General features: G+C 47.3%; 1 protein-coding gene across 2 annotated transcripts; it reads left to right on the forward strand.

Moving 5' to 3' along the window:
• On the forward strand, nt 719-18,498 carry SERPINB11 (serpin family B member 11). Of its 2 annotated transcripts, none has more exons than XM_013974466.2 (8): nt 719-805; nt 8,241-8,425; nt 9,741-9,800; nt 11,221-11,349; nt 13,052-13,169; nt 14,384-14,526; nt 15,171-15,326; nt 17,656-18,498. In XM_013974466.2, the coding sequence occupies exons 2-8, from the start codon at nt 8,258-8,260 to the stop codon at nt 18,058-18,060; spliced, it is 1,179 nt and encodes a 392-aa protein (XP_013829920.2). In that variant the 5' UTR covers nt 719-805; nt 8,241-8,257; the 3' UTR covers nt 18,061-18,498. The 2 variants fall into 2 exon arrangements, with proteins under 2 accessions (XP_013829920.2, XP_017894836.1); XM_018039347.1 differs by lacking the exon at nt 17,656-18,498 and adding an exon at nt 16,621-16,872.

The following is an 18,836-nucleotide window of genomic DNA, read 5'->3' on the forward strand; positions in this document are numbered from 1 at the left end:
CCCGGGGGGAGGGGCCTTCACTCAAGGCGCTGACCCCGGTGACTGTCGTCCCAAACATCGTTTTTTTGCCCCAGTTTTCATGCGTCATCTCTAGCCTCTCTTACACGGCACTGGGTCACACCTTCTAACTCACCTGAGGTGGGGTGGCTTGCGGCTCCTAGCAAGCTTTTAAATGAAAACCACAGAATAACTCTTGCTTGAGCTCATTCTTGTGTTCATTTTATGGGACAGGAACTACCTGCCAGCAGATTGCTTCTGCAAGAGAGCTCAGGAGATCTCAGGATGAACGTGCCTCAGGTCAGGCAGCTTTGCTCACGGCTGGAGAGCTTCCTCTGGAGTAGCTCTGTGCATGCTCCTGACTCCAGCTATCCTTCCCGTGCTGAATATGGCACCATGGACTTGAATGGGTTCAAGTTATTCTTTTGAGAAAGACAGCTTATCCTCTTGAACAGAGGTTAGGCTCGACAATGCTTCCCCATTAGCAAAGTGGAGGGAGGTTGACATGTGTGCTTCTCCAGCGTCGGGAGCCACACCTCGGGCTGGTGGCCCTCCTGAGAGCTCTGGGGTCTTTCAGAAGGATTTCCCCCTAGCCGTCCTTTCCTGAGGGCCTCCCAGCGCAGCTCTGGAGCCTCTCAGAAGGATTTCCTCCTCAGAGCCGTCCTATCCGCCCGGCAGGTGGAGTTGAGTCACTAACAGCACAAGGTGAAAGGGAGGGGCAGAACGTAAGGGCTTATATTTCCTCTTCGGAGACGCAGCTTGCATATCTCCTGCCTGACTGTCCACTTCACCACCGAAAAACAACAAGGTAAAGAGAAGTAGCTTTGCGCTTTATCATTTCAGCTGTGCTTCTTGTCAAAGGGGAACAGATAAAGGGGATAAACGACAGCATTTGAACAGAGTTGCCATGAACCAAAATGAGGGGGAAACTTACTCTTTAATGAGGGTGGTTTTTGTTCATATGTACCTTAGCCGGCCTGAATGTCACTGATAGCGTGCATTTTTAAGTCTCTGAGGCAGGAGAAACTGATTTCAGATTTCTGATCCGTTCAGCGAAACAGCACTCTGTGGATATTTTTTATAAACCCCCTAATAACGTTTATTCAGAACACAGCTGGTCACGCGTGGCTGCCAGCTCCATGTGATGAAGTCCTTCTTAGCTCCTCAGAGGACCTTAGCTTCACTGGAAATGCCTTAGTAAAAACTTTCTGTGTGGGGAAGAATCCTTTTAGTTTTCTGGGTCTAAATGTCTTCTTAGGGCTTTACCATTAGTCTCTCAAGGTGAAAGTGCATTCTGTAGCCAAATGTAAAATCTCATGGTTTATGTCTGCGTGATGGGGTGGCCATCCTGAAGTTCCTACTGCTTCTAGGATCAACAAGCACGTTGTGAAATTTACAAAGCCTGAAGGACAGAGCCTGAGAGTGAAGGATTAGCCCTGATTTAGGGCAGGAGAGGGGGCACTAGCAAAGCTGTTGCGTGAAACGGTTAAGAATTTAGCCGGGCCCTGCTCCAGTCTGGAGCACTTGGTGTCTCAGCCACCCTGGGAGATGTGTGTCCCCCGGAGGGACGCACCCTGGCTCAGAGTCTTCTCGCAATCTCTTGGTTGTCAGCATCCCCTTCTGAGGGGCTTCCCTGGTAGCTCAGTGGCAGAGAACCCGTCTGCCAATGCAGGAAACACAGGGTCCATCCCTGGGCCTGGAAGATCCCCTGGAGGAGGAAACGGCAGCCCACTCCAGTGTTCTTGTCTGGGAGAATCCCGTAGACAGAGGAGCCTGGTGGGCCACAGTCATGAGGTCACAGGTCCGACATGAGTTAGAGACCCAACAGCAACAATGCTCCTCTTTAAGGCATGTTCTCTCCTCCTGTTTCCTGAACAAAAGCCTCCCTTTCTCAACCTAGAAGAGCTGCAGCCTTGCGCATCCTTTTATTTCCCTGTCTTTCCTTTTTCCCCATGACAGCTTCCGGATGACACAGCTCTACTGCTTGGGAGGGATTTTTTTTTTTTATCCTAAAAGCAAATAGAGAGGTGCACTAAAAGAAAATGTCTGCGATTCTTTGTATTTGAGGTTTAATTTGAAGTCCTTCTACCACTAAGGACACTTCCAACTTGCCCTCGCTGCCTGGGTGGCGTCTTCTGTGTGTGTGTGTGTGTGTGTGTGTGTGTGTGTGTCTCAGCTGTGTATGACTCTTTGTGACTCCATGGACTGTAGCTTATATCTTTGGTGGGATCCATGTGCCTTGGAGCTTCTGTGTTCCATGGGTTCCTTTATCCTGAAACTGACTGGGTAATGTTAATGAGACCAGAAATTGTAAAGTGTATGGAATGTCCCTGTTGCTAATACATATTGGTTCCTGGGTGACTGTGCGAGACACTGACCATTTCCAGGCAACTTTGCCCTGCTCTCAGTAAGTGTTAAATCTAGTGGTGAAGACTAGCCTACGCAACGTAAGAGACCAGGTTCGATTCCTGGGTCAGGAAGACCCCCTGGAGGAGGGCATGGCAACCCACCCCAGCGTTCTTGCCTGGAGAACCCTCATGGACAGAGGAGCCTGGCGGGCTGCAGTCCACGGGGTCGCAAAGAGTCAGACACCACTGAAGCGACCTAGCGTGTGCGCGCGCGCACACACACACACACACACAGAAATGCTAACATGAATAGTATGTGACGGCATGTGGAAAGAGCGTAGGCTTCAGAAGAGATGGACCCGCATTTACATGGTGGGGATTGTGAATTCCCAAGGCCTTACTGTCTCATCTGGAACACCAGGGTAACATGACCCATTCTGCAAGACAGAGTCTGAGTGATGTGGCTGTGGTGATTGACGCATGCCTGAGCGCTGTGATCCAGCTGCTTCCTTTACAAAGAAGCCCCCACCCAGGTGGGTAAGGGAGTGTGCCGGCGGCGATGCCCCCAGCAGTGTTTGTGATGGTGTGGGCTAGGAGGCCACTGGGTGTCTGTCCCTGAGGGGTGGACACACCAGTGCGGTGAAAGCATAAAAGCACAGCTACCCAGAAGTGACAGCTTATGTTTTCAGAGTGACATGGATGAATCTTTTTAAAAATATTCATTTATCTGGCTACACAGGTCTCAGTTGCAGCACGTGGGATCTTTCATTTGCTACAAGCAAGCTCTTAGTTGAGGCATAAGGGGTCTAGTTCCCTGACCATATTTCAAACTTGCCTGCTGAAGGCATTGGGAGCTTGGAGTCTTAGCCACTGGACTACCAAGGAAGTCCCCACAGATGAATCTAACAAAAATAACACTGAGTAAAAAAATCAACACAAGCTCACTTTTGAAAATAAAAAAATGCATTTATAAAGAAATCAGTATTATACATGAATGTGTAAATAGAAGAACATGCTTTTAAACAAATTTTGTCTCCTATAGGAATGGAGGAGAAAGGGGGTCTTTGGGTTGAAGGTAATAAGCCAAGGAGAGGATGACTTCTGCAGTCCGACGATGGCTCATGCTAAGAACGGAGAGGTGTGATTGCCTCAATTTTTTATGCTTATGAATAAAAAGCAGACACAAACACATGGAGCGTTTAATGAAAGGAAGGTGCCTGAACACAAAAAGGGCTTCCCTGGGGCTCAGTGGTAAAGAAATGGCCTACCGGTGTAGGAGGCACAGGTCCAATCCCTGGTCCAGGAAAGTTCCCTGGAGCAGAAAATGGTAACCCACTCCAGTATTCTTGCCTGGGAAACCCCACGGAGGGAGGAGCCTGGTGGGCTCCAGTCCTACAAACGGTCGGACACGACTCAGCCACTGAACAACCGCAAAACCAGGGCAGTAAGTACTGATGGTGTTTTCCAAACTCTTCCTAGTGTTCCAGGAACTACTGGGCTACGGCAGCGACGCTATGGAGGCAGGTTGTTTCATAATGAAAACAAGGCAAAGATTTAAGAAGCATAAACTCATATTTGCTTATAAATCAGAAATTGCATCCCAGAACCTGGCATTAGCCAGAATGCCTTATGAAGTGTGCCTGGCTTGGACATGCTTCATTATGGAATGTGCTTTCGTTATTGAAATGTTATTAAAGTAACTAAACAAAGAGCTTCCAGAGATACTGTTATTATCAGGCATGTTACAGAGAGCTGTACTGAAATTAACTGGTGGAACAGCATCTTGTTAAAGGCACGTACTAGTATTTTCATTAGGTAAGATCACCCAAACCTTTGAGTTATAGCTTCAAAAACCCGGGAAGAGCAGAGAAGGGTACGGTCCAGGCTCGGTGTTACGTAACTGTCAGACTCCATGAAACCAAGCTGGGTGGTCTGATGATTGGAACACGTAACATCTATTCCTTAGTGATTATTTTAGGACAATGAGTTTCGATGACAGGGATGTGTGGTCATCTTTTTAACCACATAAATGTCCTGGGCCATTATTTTGAAAGTCCACGAGTGACACGCTCGCCTTCAGCCTCTCTGCCTGATTAATGCTAAGCCACGCCCTCTCCTCCCTGCCCCAGTTCTGAGGCTTTGGCCCTTGGCTCTGCTTGGCTCCCAGTGTGTGAAGTGCTGTGCTAGTGAGAAGCTCTATACGCCGCCTGAATCAGCAGCCAGAGAATGCACTTCCAGAGAGCTCAGCTCGGGTGGGCATGGGTGGCAAACAAGGTAAGTTAGCAACTAAAATAAACACACACAGGTGCAGATGCAGCTCGGCCCCGGCCTCAACAGCCTAGAGAATATAAACCTAGACTAGGATTCCGAAAGAGGGGGCAGCTGTGGTCTAGAATAGGGTCCCCAACCTCCAGGCCTAATGCCTGGCGATCTGAGGTGGAGCTGCTGTAATAATAATCCAAATAAAGTGCACAATAAATGCGCCTGAATCATCCTGAAACCGCCCCCACCCTGGCCCGTGGAAACATTGTCCTCCATGAAACCGGTCCCTGGCGTTAGCCAGAATGCCAGCTGCCAAAGAGGCTGGGAGCCGCTGGTCTAGAAGATGAGACAGGAGGATGGAGTTGTTCCAGCTCCCTTTGGGACTAATGAAAGAAACGCTGCAGGAAAGCACGCAGCGGTCAGTGGTCCAGTTGGTCCCTGTGGACAAGGATGTGTAAAGCAATTCCTAAAGAGAGTTGAGATGCCTCTAGCTGCAAGAAACAGAAGACTCAACTAAGATGGCTTGAACAATAAGGAAAAGTTATCATCTTACAGGACCAAAAAGTCCCAAGGCGGGGGGCAGATCCAGGTGGCTCATGCATCCACTCAAAGGTGTGTCCTCAGAGACTCAGACTCTTTCCATCTCTGACACCCTGGCCTGGTTACAAAGAACTGCTGCACCAGCGGCCACATGAAGGCAAGACAACCCTAAAACGAAGAAGAGGGTTGGTTTCCTCCTGAGAGTCTCTTATCAGAAGGAATTTTCCAGAGGTCTTGCAGCAAAGTCGGTTGTCTTACTGGCAAGGTTTGCCACGCCTTCCGATTTCTAAGATTTTATTCATTTATTTCTGCCCCCAACTTTATTGAAGGATGACTGACAAGAATAACTGTATATGTTTAACATGCAGTGATGGGTCTTCCCCGGCTGTGCTATCGGTAAAGATTCCGCCTGCCAGTGCAGGAGAGGCAGGAGATGTGAGTTCGATCCCTGGGTCGGGAAGATGCCCTGGAGGAGGGCGTGGCAACCCACTCAGTATTCTTGCCTGGAGAATCCGTGGACAGAGGAGCCTGGTGGGCCACAGCCCATAGGGTTGCAAAGAGTCAGGCACGACTGAAGTGACTTAGCACACACGCGTGCACCTCACAGTTGAACCTTTCTTTGGTGTATGACGAACAAGCTTAAGGTCCATTCTCAGCAACTTCTGAGCACACAGTACAATGCTGCTCACCACTGTCACCATGCTGTGCGTTAGATCTTATTCTCACAAGTAAAACTTTTTACAGCTACGGCTTCCCTGGTGGCTCAGACGGTAAAGAATCTGCCTGCAACACAGGAGCGGCGGGTTCGATCCCTGGATAGGGCAGATGCCCTGGAGAAGGGAATGGCAACCCACTGCAGTGTCGTTGCCCAGAGAATCCCGTGGATGGAGGAGCTACGGTCCTTGAGGTCGCAAAGGGTCAGACACGACTGAGTGACTTGATGCTTTCCTGTTCTTTTCTCACTGATGTGGGACACAGAACGCCTCAATTGGCTTGAACCAATCACAGCTTATTCTTGAGGAGTGGGAAGCCTTTTCTGAAGGACATTCTACATGAAAACTACACCTTGAAATCCATCTCTCAGCACAGAATAGGGGAATGGAAGGGAAGGACTGAACAGCAGGCAATGAACATTTTTTAAAAATGTGCTATGTGGGGAGAATTTGAAGGTGTCTGAAAGAGGGAAGATGTGCTTGCTGGAGTGATTGTGGGTGAGAGTTTCAGCGGTGGCTGTTAGAGCAGCTTGGGAAAGGGAGGGCAGGAGACCTCTGAGAAGAGAATTGAAGTCAGGAGACCGAGAGTGAGAGCTTCCAAAGCCAACATGAGCTCCAAGCAGGCAGCCTGGAGCCCTGACTCTGTGAGCCCTCGGGCTCCCTCTGATCTCTCCTCAGTGGGGTGTGCAGGGCCTCCGGGACATTTCTGCCCTTTCTCTGGCCCTCCTAGCCACCACCTTTGGCCTCCTTCATTGCAGTCACATGATACAAATTTCTCTTTCAGGATTTTGAGTCCCTGCCCATGTTTTGCCTTCTGTCAGTAATGATCTTCCTTTATGCGTATACCTGGGTGACTTGTTTCATTCTTCAAGGGGGGTTAGGACATTGCCTCCTCCAGGAAGTCTTCCTGGGACTCTTGGGTTAGTTCTGTCCCCACTGAGCTTCCTCAGTATTCTGTGTACATCTGTGTATCATAGATATTTAGTGAATTGGTCAGGACTGGTGCTGGAATAAAGCATAAAAAGCAAACTCCTTGCTTTAATGGAGATTGTATTCTAGCGAGCAGGTTAGGCAATAGATACGCGTATAGTCCATATACGTGTTTTATTTATATAAACATAGACATTGCTTATATTTACATTAAGTCATGTATATATAATGCATAAAACACACAGATTTATAATATATGTGGTAAATATATTAAAAAGTGCAAGACTAGGCTGGGAGGGGGGTGCCTCCCTCGTGACCCAGTGGTAAAGAATCTGCCTGCAATGCAGGACATGTTGGTTAGATCCTTGGTTTGGGAAGATCCCCTGGAGAAGAAAATGGCAACCCACTCCAGTATTGCTGCCTGGAGAACCCCACGGACAGAAGAGCCTGGCGGGCTACCGTCCATGGAGTTGCAAAGAGTCAGACGTGACTGAGCAACTGAGCTGGAACAACACAGAAGGCAGAGACTTGCATCCTGACGAGCTACTGTGTGCAGAGGCTGAGAAAGGCGCGGCTGGAGGAGCCGGTGATGGGCGAGAGAGAAGGATGGGCAGGAAGTTGAAGGAAGAAAGTGTTTGCTGGCAATGGAGGCCCAGAAAGTGGGGCATCCCTGAGGCCCAGAGTGCAGCTCGGCTGTCTCTGCACTCGGCGGTGCTCAGCAGGCGTTTGCGGGCTCCTTCCTGATGTGCCGCTGTCCATAGAGAACACTCCTTTCCAGCATCTTTTCTTTCCTCTCAACTTTTCCTCCTCCTTTCCTCCTTTTTTCCTGATGTCACGCGGGGCTGAGGGCTTGGTCCACCTTCAGATAGCATGACCTATTTGCTAGGATCCCCTTACTTCTGTGGAGGAGACCAGAAATAAGGGTCACCAAGGAGGTGAAATGTGCAGAGAACGCCATCCGAGTTCGCCCCACTGTCTCCCACCTTGCTTGTGCAGGAGTGACAGGGTGGAGGCTGTGAGGACGGGAGCTGCTGGGAAGGATCTCTTTTGGCTGGGCTGTGTAGCTCCAGGACTTTTCGGTACAAATTCCAGGACAAGGAGAGTCCTTAAAGCATGGAAAACAAGAGCCAAGGGGTCCTGTTTCTTCTGCACTTTTGCTCCAGAAAAATTAGCCGTCACTTTTAAATGTACACAAACGATAGAGAGAGAGCTTTGAAGTCCTGGTTGAAGAGAACAATAAATCTTCTCTTCATGAGAATAAAAAACTGCTGTGAAGGCCCCTCCCCCATTCTAGCATTTATTAGCTCCTCAGAAAGTGTGACAACAGGCTGTAACTTTTCATGAAGCAGCGGGCTCAGACGCTTACATGCACAGAATGTCATAACTGAATGCTCGATATTAGCTTTGCCTCCAGGTACATCTGAGATATTTTTTTCCCTTCCATTCTCAGGTAGGGCTTTGCCTAAAATGGACTCCCTCAGCACAGCAAACGTTGAATTTTGTCTGGATGTGTTCAAGGAGCTGAGCTCTAACCACGCAGGAGACAATGTCTTCTTCTCCCCGCTGAGTCTTCTTTATGCTCTCAGTATGATCCTCCTGGGAGCCAGAGGGGACAGCGCAGCGCAGATGGAGAAGGTACTGGGCACAGCAGGAGTCCCGGGTGGCCTGGGGTCTTCCTCAGGATGACTTTCACCTCTATACCCAGGAAACGCTGCCGTCTTGTGAAAGAAGAACCACATGTGGGCAAAGCATATTTCTTACTTCTGATAGCTGAGATAAAGCTGTACATTACGGTGCAAATACCACAATGCGTGCCATGCTCCATCTCTTTCTTGCCATCAGCGCTTTCACACATAAATGACTGAAATTTGCTTTCATGGTCTATCCTTACAGTGATTTAAACATGCCAGAGAACACGTATACGGTACGATTCTTGCCCTCTACAAGTTTAATTTACAATAAAATGGGTCTCTATCAGAAACTAACACAGTATTGTAGAATAATTATATTCCAAATGAAAAAATAATGGAGCTTAAAAAAATGGCCAAATTCAGTAAAAAAAAAAAAGACTGTTTAAAAGTTATCTAGTTTTTTACAGTGCTCATTTATGTATCTGAAGCCCTGTGTGTTAGGGGTAGGAATTGTTATCCCCATTTTACAGATGGGGAAACAGAGGCTGAACTGAGACTAGGAGAGAACGGGCAACACAGCTGATATGCAGTGGTTTTCCGCCGTCCATGCGTACATATGCATTCACACGTCTGTATACGTGTGTGTGTATATACGGCTTCCCAGGCGGCCCTAATGGCAAAGATCGCTTGCGAAGGCAGGAGACGCAAGAGACGCAGACTCGGCCCCTGGGTGGGGAAGATTCCCCTGGAGGAGGAGATGGCAATCCACTCCAGTATTCCTGCCTGGGAAATTCCATGGACAGAGGAGCATTTTTTTTTTTTTTTTCCTGTGAGAAGTCTGGAAGGATATCACTTAACAACTCCCAGGTTATTTGCACATCTTATTATTGCTTGTCCTTTATTCCATATTTTGATGCGCTTTTAGTATTTTCTCACATTTAAATAAATAATTTACTGGGAAAACATGCAGCATTTGCGCAGCCCCGGAGGAGCTGTCAGTGCCGGCCTGGAGACAGTGGCGGAGGGGCCGAGGAGTCTGTGAGCCAGAGCTCAGGGCCTGGGGCCAGACAGGCAGTGCGGGTCGGGCCAAGTGGATTAACCTCATGAACTCAGTTTCCCTAGCAGAAAATGAGGATAATAGGGTCTACTCTAAAAGTTGTCGGGAGGATTAAGTAAGATATGCAAAGGCTTAGTTCAGGATTTGGAATATAACATCATTACACATTAGTTCTTACTAGGTCTTTATCTGAAGTGGAAAAACTTCAGCCTCTATAGACTGTACGTTGCTTCTGATGCCAATCTATCTCATTTTTTTCTAGGTGCTTCACTTTAATCATACTGTGGAATCATCAGGACCAGAGTTCAAGGACTTGGCTAAGGTATGGTAATATCTCTGCTGAGCTGTCAAATGCTCTTTGATAAAAGAGCACCAAGAAATAATGCAGTCCAGGCGCTGAGTGGCAGAGTACTTTACTGATTCATAAGCGTGCGAGCGATGGACCCTCGGTTTCCTCCTTTAATCCTCCTGAGGGTGACTGGCCGATAGGATTAACGCTACGATAGTGACAACCACAGTGAAGCCCCCAGATTTTATCACCCGAGTTTGTCGTCCTCGTTCAGCTTGCTGTTCTCTTATGGACTGTGCCCCACGGTGAGTCCGCCAGGCTCTTCTACGTAGGGTCAGGTCTTCAGGCCAATGAGGGGACTGAGACAGGACCCGATGCTTTACCTTTTAATTCTATAGCAGGAAAACAGGGCCTGATGTCACCCAACCGCGTGCTCCAGAGCTGCGGTCTCTGTTCTTTCTAAGAAAAGGGTATCTTTTGACGTCAAAATCAAATAGAACTGCCACGCATATGCTTGACTGTGATGCCTAGTGCCATAGAGTGCTTGCCTCACGGACCCTTGTTGTTAGGAGATCAGAGCCCATAGTTTGGGAACATTCACTTTGGGCAATATAGGCATGAACCCTACAGTTTCCATGAATTCAGATTCATCAAAGCCACGGGGAGAGGGGAGGAGGGGTGAGATGTATGGAGAGAGTAACATGGAAACTTACATGACCATATCAAAATGGATAGCCAACGGGAATTTGCTGAATGTCCCAGGGAACTCAAACAGGGACTCTGTACCAACCCAGAGGGTGGGATGCGGAGGGAAGCAGAGGGAGGTTCAGGAGGGAGGGGATAAATGTGTACCTGTGGCAGATTCATGCTGAGGTCTGACAGAAAACAGCAAATTCAGCAAAGCAACTATCCTTCAATTAAAAAAGAAATAAATTTTTAAAAAGCCACATGCTTAAATGAATTGCTTCTGTGATGGACAGATGGGTGTGTCAGGTCAGTTCAATAAAGAGCTCAGTATTTGATTAAGTGATCACAGAAAATGAAGACATTGGAAGGAGCATGACCGATAGAGAAGGAAAATGATTCTTTAGGTTCAAAGGCAACAGTCAAACTCGGATCGTCACTCTGAGAAGCCCCACTAGGATCTCTTCATTAGAATGTCTGGTTTTGGATTAAACCTCGAGAGCCGACAAGCCCATGTGTGTTTGCGGTAGTTCACAATTCTGCACGCGGTCTGCAGCCCAAGTCCCAGAGTGCCGAGGTCACTGCGGGAGAGGAAGTCTGGAGAAGGAGAAGGCTTTCGGCTTGCCAGCTCCTGCTTTGCTCATGTTCACCGCCCTTCTATTCAGAGGCAGATGTCTTGCTGTCTGGTTATTGTTTCACATTATTTATACTCTCTAATGGCAAGAAATCAGCAATTTAATGCTCCATTCTTTATTTACTGGTGCTTCAGTGCAACCGAGCTGGAAGGATCCACTCAGAGTTAGGAGCCCTTTTCTCCCAGATCAATCGGCCAGACTCTAACTACACCCTCAGCATCGCCAACAGACTCTACGGGACAAAGGCGATGGCATTCCATGAGGTGAGTCCCTTTGGAACAGAGGTCAACAGCTTTCTTGGCACCCTCTGAATTTCACATTATAAAATAAAATGAAGGGTAAGAAGGGTCACACGATGTTCATCTTCAAGAGATTACATTTGAGTGGAGATAGAGCCTCAGTGAAATGGCTTTTACCAAACTCCTATTTAAGGTTGTGAAATGTCACGTAACTTCCGGCAAACAGCCGATGTTGTCCCAGAGTAAGGTCAAGGATGAAGCACAAAACAAATTTGGTAATAATTATCCCTTATGAACCAGAAAGAAAACAAGACGTATGTCTCATCTCTTTTTCAAAGGTCCCTAATGGCAGAATGTTGAGAGTTAATGGAAAGCACACTGAGCTGGGAGCCAAGAGAGCTGTTCCCACTGAGGCGTGACTTTGGACAAATCTCTTTCACCTGTAAAATGAGAGGGTTAGACTACGCTCTTTCCAGTTCCCAAATTTTAACACTAGGGAGGCCACTTTCCAATGGCATTAGCATATACAGCTTTACTGAGTGTTTATTACGTGCTGGTCATTCTACTTAATCTCATCTATTCCTTACACGGTCCTGTAAGATGTAGTTAGAAAATTGTTATCAATTCTACAATCATGAAGCAGATTCTACAAAGGCCACAGACATAAAGTGACAAAGCCTAGATTTGAACCCTATCTAAACTCATCTTCCTGTATATTAAATGCTATATTATCCTGCAGTGAGTGAGGTGAAATCCTAAATTCAGTGACACAGCTTTGGTTTGACCAGTGTGACTTAGATGTCAATCAACCCTGAATATTCACTGGAAGGAGTGAAGCTGAAGCTCCAATACTTTGGCCACCTGATGAGAGGAGCTGACTCATTTGAAAAGACCCTGATGCTGGGAAAGATTGAAGGCGTGAGGGGAAGGGGAAGACAGAGGATGAGATGGTTGGATGGCATCCCTGACTCAATGGACATGAGTTTGGGTAAACTCTGGAGATGGTGAGCGACAGGGAAGCCTGCTGTGCTGCAGTCCATGGGGCTCACAAAGAGCTGGACATGACTGAGCGACTGGGCAAGGAAACCTAAATGTCAGCTGGGTGAAGCGAGATGCAGCCTTGAATTCCTAATGTTCTTCCCTAGCCTGGGTTGCAGGCTACATCTTATACTCAACAAGATTTGGATTATCAGAGTTTTTGCAACTTAGTGTGGCCCATCTTGGTATCATAGATATTTCGGAGGTATTTTCTTCTATAGCCCTAGAAGCGTAAAGAGAGCGTTTACGGAGAGGACCTGAAGTAAGGGGATTAACAACTGTGGGCCCCTCTCTCGTTCTTTTCTCTCCCTCAAAGCTGTCGTGATCTGGGCATAATTGTAAATAGATGTTGGCTTGAGACAATGATGATTACATCTGACATGAGGAGCTGACTTGAGAAGCTCCCCGTTAGTTTCATTAGATTGTCTTGGTCTGTGTCAGAAGATACTGATATCCCAGGATTCTGTCTGGAAAAACTCCCACTGCTGTGAGCTGTCATGGGCTGTGAGCAGTCACGTAAGCATGTTCCAGCTGCAGCTGGATGCAGCTCAGGGCAAGAACTGGGTCAAGGGCCAGATTTTACTCTCAGTTAAGCTTTCCCTGGATTCAGGCACAAAAAAATCCAGTTAAGCAGTAACTTTCCTTATACTATTTTTTTGGTGTTATGCAACTATCCTTTCTTTTACAGCAATACTTACACTGTTCTGAGAAATTGTATCAAGCCAGGCTGCAAACTGTTGATTTTGAACGGTCTGCAGAAGAAACAAGGAAAACCATCAATGCTTGGGTTGAAAGTAAAACTGATGGTGAGGATAAGTCAACCACGTGTCTCCAAACTTTATTTGAGCTGTGTTGATAAACTTGCTGAGTTAACGTTAAGGAGGAAGCTAGATGCGTTTGTTTGTATTAGTGCTCTGGCCTCAGTTTGGGGCTCTGTGCCTAGAATAATGCCTGGCACGTAAAGGTTTTGTAAAGCTTTTGAGCATAGACTGATCAGTGCTGTCTGTCATCACGGACCCACATGCTGTGTATGTTTAGACTGTTACCGATATTTTGTCATTAATTTGTGTATTTATTTATTTATCCATTCATTTGTGTATATATATACACATGTATATATATAATCAAATGATGTTCATCATTGTTATTACATGCTAGGTATTATGTTTGGTCCAAAAGTTCAATAGAAATGAAAGCTCTCATCAGGCTTAGAGTCTGATATTTCATATACCCTTGTTTCATATTGTATGATAGATTATATTCCAAAAAAATGCTATAAATTGCAACACTCCAAAATGCTCCAAGAGGGCTTGGTGTTCCATTTTGATCAATATATTTACAGCAAGAAATTCTTGGTATAGTTTTATAAATCCTGATTTTTCAGATACATTTTTATTTCAAATGTTGGCTTATATGCTTGTGATACACTAAGCTTAGCATACGGAAAGGTCCAGTGGATCTTTGGAATAGGTGACATATTTGCAATTGGTGAGGTACTGGTAACTATAAAGCCTGATAGATATTAAAAGTAAGACACAGGAAACGATTCCCTGGTGGCTCAGATGGTAAAGAATCTGCCTGCAATGCAGGGGACTCAAGTTTGATCCCTGGGTTAGAAAAATCCCGTGGACAGAGGAGCCTGGCGGGCTACAGCACAGGGGCCGCGAAGACTGAGGCGCGACTGAGCGACTGGCACACTGTAGGGATGACTCTAGAATTTTGCAAAAAGCAGTCGTGTGTAAGAAACGTATGACTAGCTACAAGACTGGTTGATTCACAGCTAACAGGCTTGGTATTCCTTGAATGCCAGCTTCTGATTAGAGGTAACAAAGCATTCAATATTCTTTGAAATAAACTTCGTTTGACAAGAGCATGTGTTATGGCCTCAGATGAGGGAAGGCTTCTGGCATCTCAAATCTGTAATTAGCCTTAACAAAGGCTCCAAATTTCTTGTAACTCTTCAACTCTCTACTAAGTTCAAATCCAAATATAGTATTTATTCTTTTTGTTTTATTACAAGGGAAAGTCACTAACCTCTTTGGAAAAGGCACGATTGAGCCCTCCTGCGTCATGGTCTTGGTGAATGCCATCTATTTCAAAGGACAATGGCAGAGTAAATTCCGGGAACGAGAAACGTTTCGAACCCCTTTTCAGTTAAGTAAGGTGAGTATTTTATTTTCAGGTGGATGATCAATTTTGGAGAATGCCATATCCATTAAAGATAATTTAGAAAGTTTCAGTGGAAATACTGGTTCTAGGCCTTGTGTTTCCGTGAATTTTGTTTTTGTTGCTCCCATGAAGTGATGGTAACCTTTCTCACAGGGCGCCTAACAGGGTGATCAGGAACAGAAGGAAGTCCATCCTTTTCTTACTGTCCTTCTGGGTCTACATTCTTCCCAGACACGCTTTCTCTAGCAAATAGTTTCTCTAGAAACACAGCAAAGTTAGTTGAACTATTTTTCTCCCAGAAAGTCTCTAATCAGATCCAAAAAAAGGAGATGATCCTATAATCTCATTTTCCCACATAAATCACTTCATCTAGAGACCTTGCCTTTGTTTTGGGGAAACATATATGTTATCATTTTTATTAGTATGTATATTATCTGAACACAGACATTTTAAAATTAAAAAAACTTATAACCTTTGCAAAGCAATGTAATACAGGGTGCATTTTGTCATTTCTGTTTCACCCACGCCTTTCTGGTGCTAATGCAGTTACCCTTTGAAAGGAAAATCAGTATGCGTACCTGTACACACACAGATGTAACTGTACCATCTAATTACAACCTTTTGTTTTAAAAACATAGGGTAAAAGTGTAACTGTGGAGATGATGTATCAGACTGGGAAGTTTAAACTGGCCCTCATCGAGGAACCACAGATGCAGGTTTTGGAGCTGCCCTATGTCAACAACACACTCGGCATGATCATTCTGCTTCCAGTGGGCACGGCTGACTTAGACCAGGTGAGGGTATGAGAATGCTAGTGTGCAGTGAGGACACAGGTGTGTGTGCGCACACAAACACATGCACACACACACACACAGACACACACGCACACACAGACACACACAGAGACACACACACGCACACACAGACACGCACACACACGCGCACACAGACACACACACGCACACACAGACACACACACGCACACACAGACACACACACGCACACACACACGTGCACACACAGACACACACGCACAGACAGACACACACAGGCACACACAGACACACACACGCACACACACACGTGCACACACAGACACACACGCACACACAGACACAGACACACACAGGCACACACAGACACACACAGAGACACACACGCACACACATGCACACACAGACACACACACGATGTATATTTCATGACCATATAGTGTTGCCAGTCACGAATTCTATCAGGTTCAGCAGTTCTGCCCAGGTGCTGTGAGAGCAAAGCGTGGACATCCCGAAGTCCTTGACTTCAGGACGATGTATTTAGGGAGAACAATCTATTCTTACATTAAAAAAAGGGCATCTGGAGGCAGAAGTGCCTGTGGTACCAGTACACACACACACACAGATGCACACATACACACACGCACACACACGCGCACACACACAGACACACACGCACACACACGCACACAGACACACACGCACACACAGACACGCACACAGACACGCACACACACAGACACACACACGCACACACACACGCACACATGCGCACACACACGCGTGCACACACACGCGCACACACGCGCACACACACACGCACACAGACTGGTCATTGGGCATTTGGGAAACCCCTTTCTATAGCGGGCTTCCCTTGTGGCTCAGGCAGTAAAGAATCCGCCTGCAATGTGGGAGACCTGGGTTCGACCCCTAGGCTGGGAAAGCAGGGAAGTCTTCTGGACGTCCCTGTGTTGGGGTGTGTGCTCTGGAGCTCTAGGAAGAGCAGCACAGCCCCGGCTGTGAGAACACGTGTGGCAGAGGTGCGGTCACTGCAGGGGAGCTCAATCCTCTGGAGGTCTGCGGGCACCGAGCACTTGGAAGCAGCTTAGAAGTGATCTTTTTTACCTTTGGGCTGTGCTGTGAAGTGTGTGGGTTTGGAAGTGTGGAGTTTTAAGCACTGGACTGCCAGGGACATCCCAGAAGTGGTTTTTATTGAATTGTGATTCATTTATTTAATTGTTCATTTATTCATTCATACACCAAACATTGAGTGTCTACAGCATGCTAAAAATTCTGCTGTGTTCTGGAAACACAGACAAATCTGAGGTTACAACACAGAGTTGAATGTGTAAGGAGTGCTGTGATAGACCCTGCAGAAAGCCATGTGGAAGCGCAGAGTCCAAAGCTGAGTGAGGAAATCAGGAAGGTACCCTACAGAGCCATCACGATGCCAGCCTCTCCAGATAAGGAGGAGATGAGGTGGAACAAGGGCAGCACCTGTCGCTCAGCCAGAGGAAAGGACACGTGCCAGGGCCTTAGAAGTGCGCGGTAGCAAGGTGGGTCTGACATGAAGTCATGGTAACTCGGATCAGGGCAGAAAAGTACAGGGGAAGAGAGGCTTAGGCATGAAAACCGCCTTTATTTTATGTCTGATTTTATACTGTCAGGATGGGGAAAAAAGTGACAAAAATTTTTCAACTCTTGTGATAGATTGATTTAACATACTGGTTTGGAGCTGCAGGGAGGTCTGAACAGAGAGTTTCAAATGACCAAGGGTAGAGTTTGAAGGGCTTCAGAAACTCTTGAAACTGGATGTAGGGTGAGAGGTCTGAGTTGTGAGACTGCTTGGGGGGAAATCGGAGCACAGACCCAGGAACTGCATTGCTGGGTGAAGGCAGAGTACATCCGGGGTTCAGAAGCTTCTGGCACAATGCGGGCAGGACCTGGGGTTAGAGCGGTGAAACCAGCTCATGAAGGAGACGTGACTCACGTTCCAGGTGTGCGCGCCCAGAAGAGATGGTTGGATTCATCCAGGAAATGGGGCCCAAGGACTTCACGGCAATAGAGGGAGTTTAAGAGATGCCTAGCTGCTGAGGAAATGAGGCAGAAGCGTGTAGGACACACATAGACAAGTTTAGTTGCGAAGCATCAGTGAGAGGCAGACAGGGGAAGAGGGGAGGTGTGGCCGCACATGGGGTTTTTGTTTTTTCAGACAGGGCTTGGGCACGCTTTAAAGGCAGGGAAGAAGCTGATGCTGAGTTGTTGACGCCGAGAGTTAGCAAGCAAGCAGCGTGCAACCTGCAGGGCCTGCGTCCAGCTCTCGCGGCTCCACCCGTGTCTTGCCTCTTAGGTAGAGAAGCAGCTGAACTCGAAGGCCTTTCAGGAATGGACCAGCCCGTCCAACATGGTGCGGAGGGACGTGGAAGTGCATCTCCCGAGGTTCAAACTGGAGATCAAGTACGAGCTCAATTCCCTGTTGGAGTCCCTCGGGATGACAGACATCTTCAGCCAGGTCAGAGCAGATCTTTCTGGAATATCACCAGTCAAGGGCCTCTTTGTATCAAAGGTCATCCACAAGTCCTATGTGGAGGTCAACGAGGAGGGCACGGAGGCAGCCGCGGCCACTGGGGACGTCCTGGTAGTAAAAAGACTTCCCATCCGAGCTCAGTTCGTGGCAAACCACCCCTTCCTGTTCTTCATCAAGCACTTTGGCACCAACACACTTCTCTTCTGTGGCAAGCTGGCCTCTCCCTGAGCAGAGAGGGTGGAGCAAGGCTCAGGGTCACCGAGGGCGTGCAGCGCCCAACCTTGGCTAAAAGTGGGCCATCCCTCACCCTCCTCCCTGCCTCAGTTTGCTCCTCTGAAAAATGGGTCCAGGACATCTCCTAGCTTATCTCATGAGTTGGTGAAGCCTCAGACGAGGGTCATCACAGAAGAAGCTATAGCTCTCTCATCTTTGGGGCCTCGTTCAAGTGCTGTCCGGGTAATATGATCCAGCCAGTGGGACATAGTTTAGAAGATTAGATTTTCTCGACTTGTCTGTGTCACTGGGCTCTTGGTTAAGTGGTCACTTTACCTTCGGAAGACCGATGTAAGGGCTTCAACGTTGGCTGGATCCTAAAATCTGTTATTTTCCTTGTATGTGTAAATATAACATCATGAATTCTGTATTGACTATAATAAATACGTGAAACGCCTTAAACTCTTGGAGGATTGTTAGCACTCTGCAGCGACTCAATACATGTGAGAAAAGACTGGGTAAGTGGAAGCCTGATTCAGCGCACAGCTTAGTAGAATCTTTGGCTAAATCTTCTCAGGCTCTAAGTTGGATCAGAGCCTCCCTTCTTCCCCTCCCTCCCTCCCTCCTTCTCTTTCTCAGTAGCGTTTAGTTGCTTAGCCACTAAGTCGCGTCCAACTCTTTTGCTACTCACGGACTGTAGCCCTCCGGGCTCCTCTGCCCATGGGACTTTCCAGGCAAGAATGCTGGCGTGGGCCGCCGTTTCCTTCTCTAGGGGTTCTTCCCAACCCAGG

This window comes from Capra hircus, chromosome 24 (assembly GCF_001704415.2).
Source record: "Capra hircus breed San Clemente chromosome 24, ASM170441v1, whole genome shotgun sequence".
In the NCBI taxonomy this organism is placed as follows: domain Eukaryota; kingdom Metazoa; phylum Chordata; class Mammalia; order Artiodactyla; family Bovidae; genus Capra; species Capra hircus.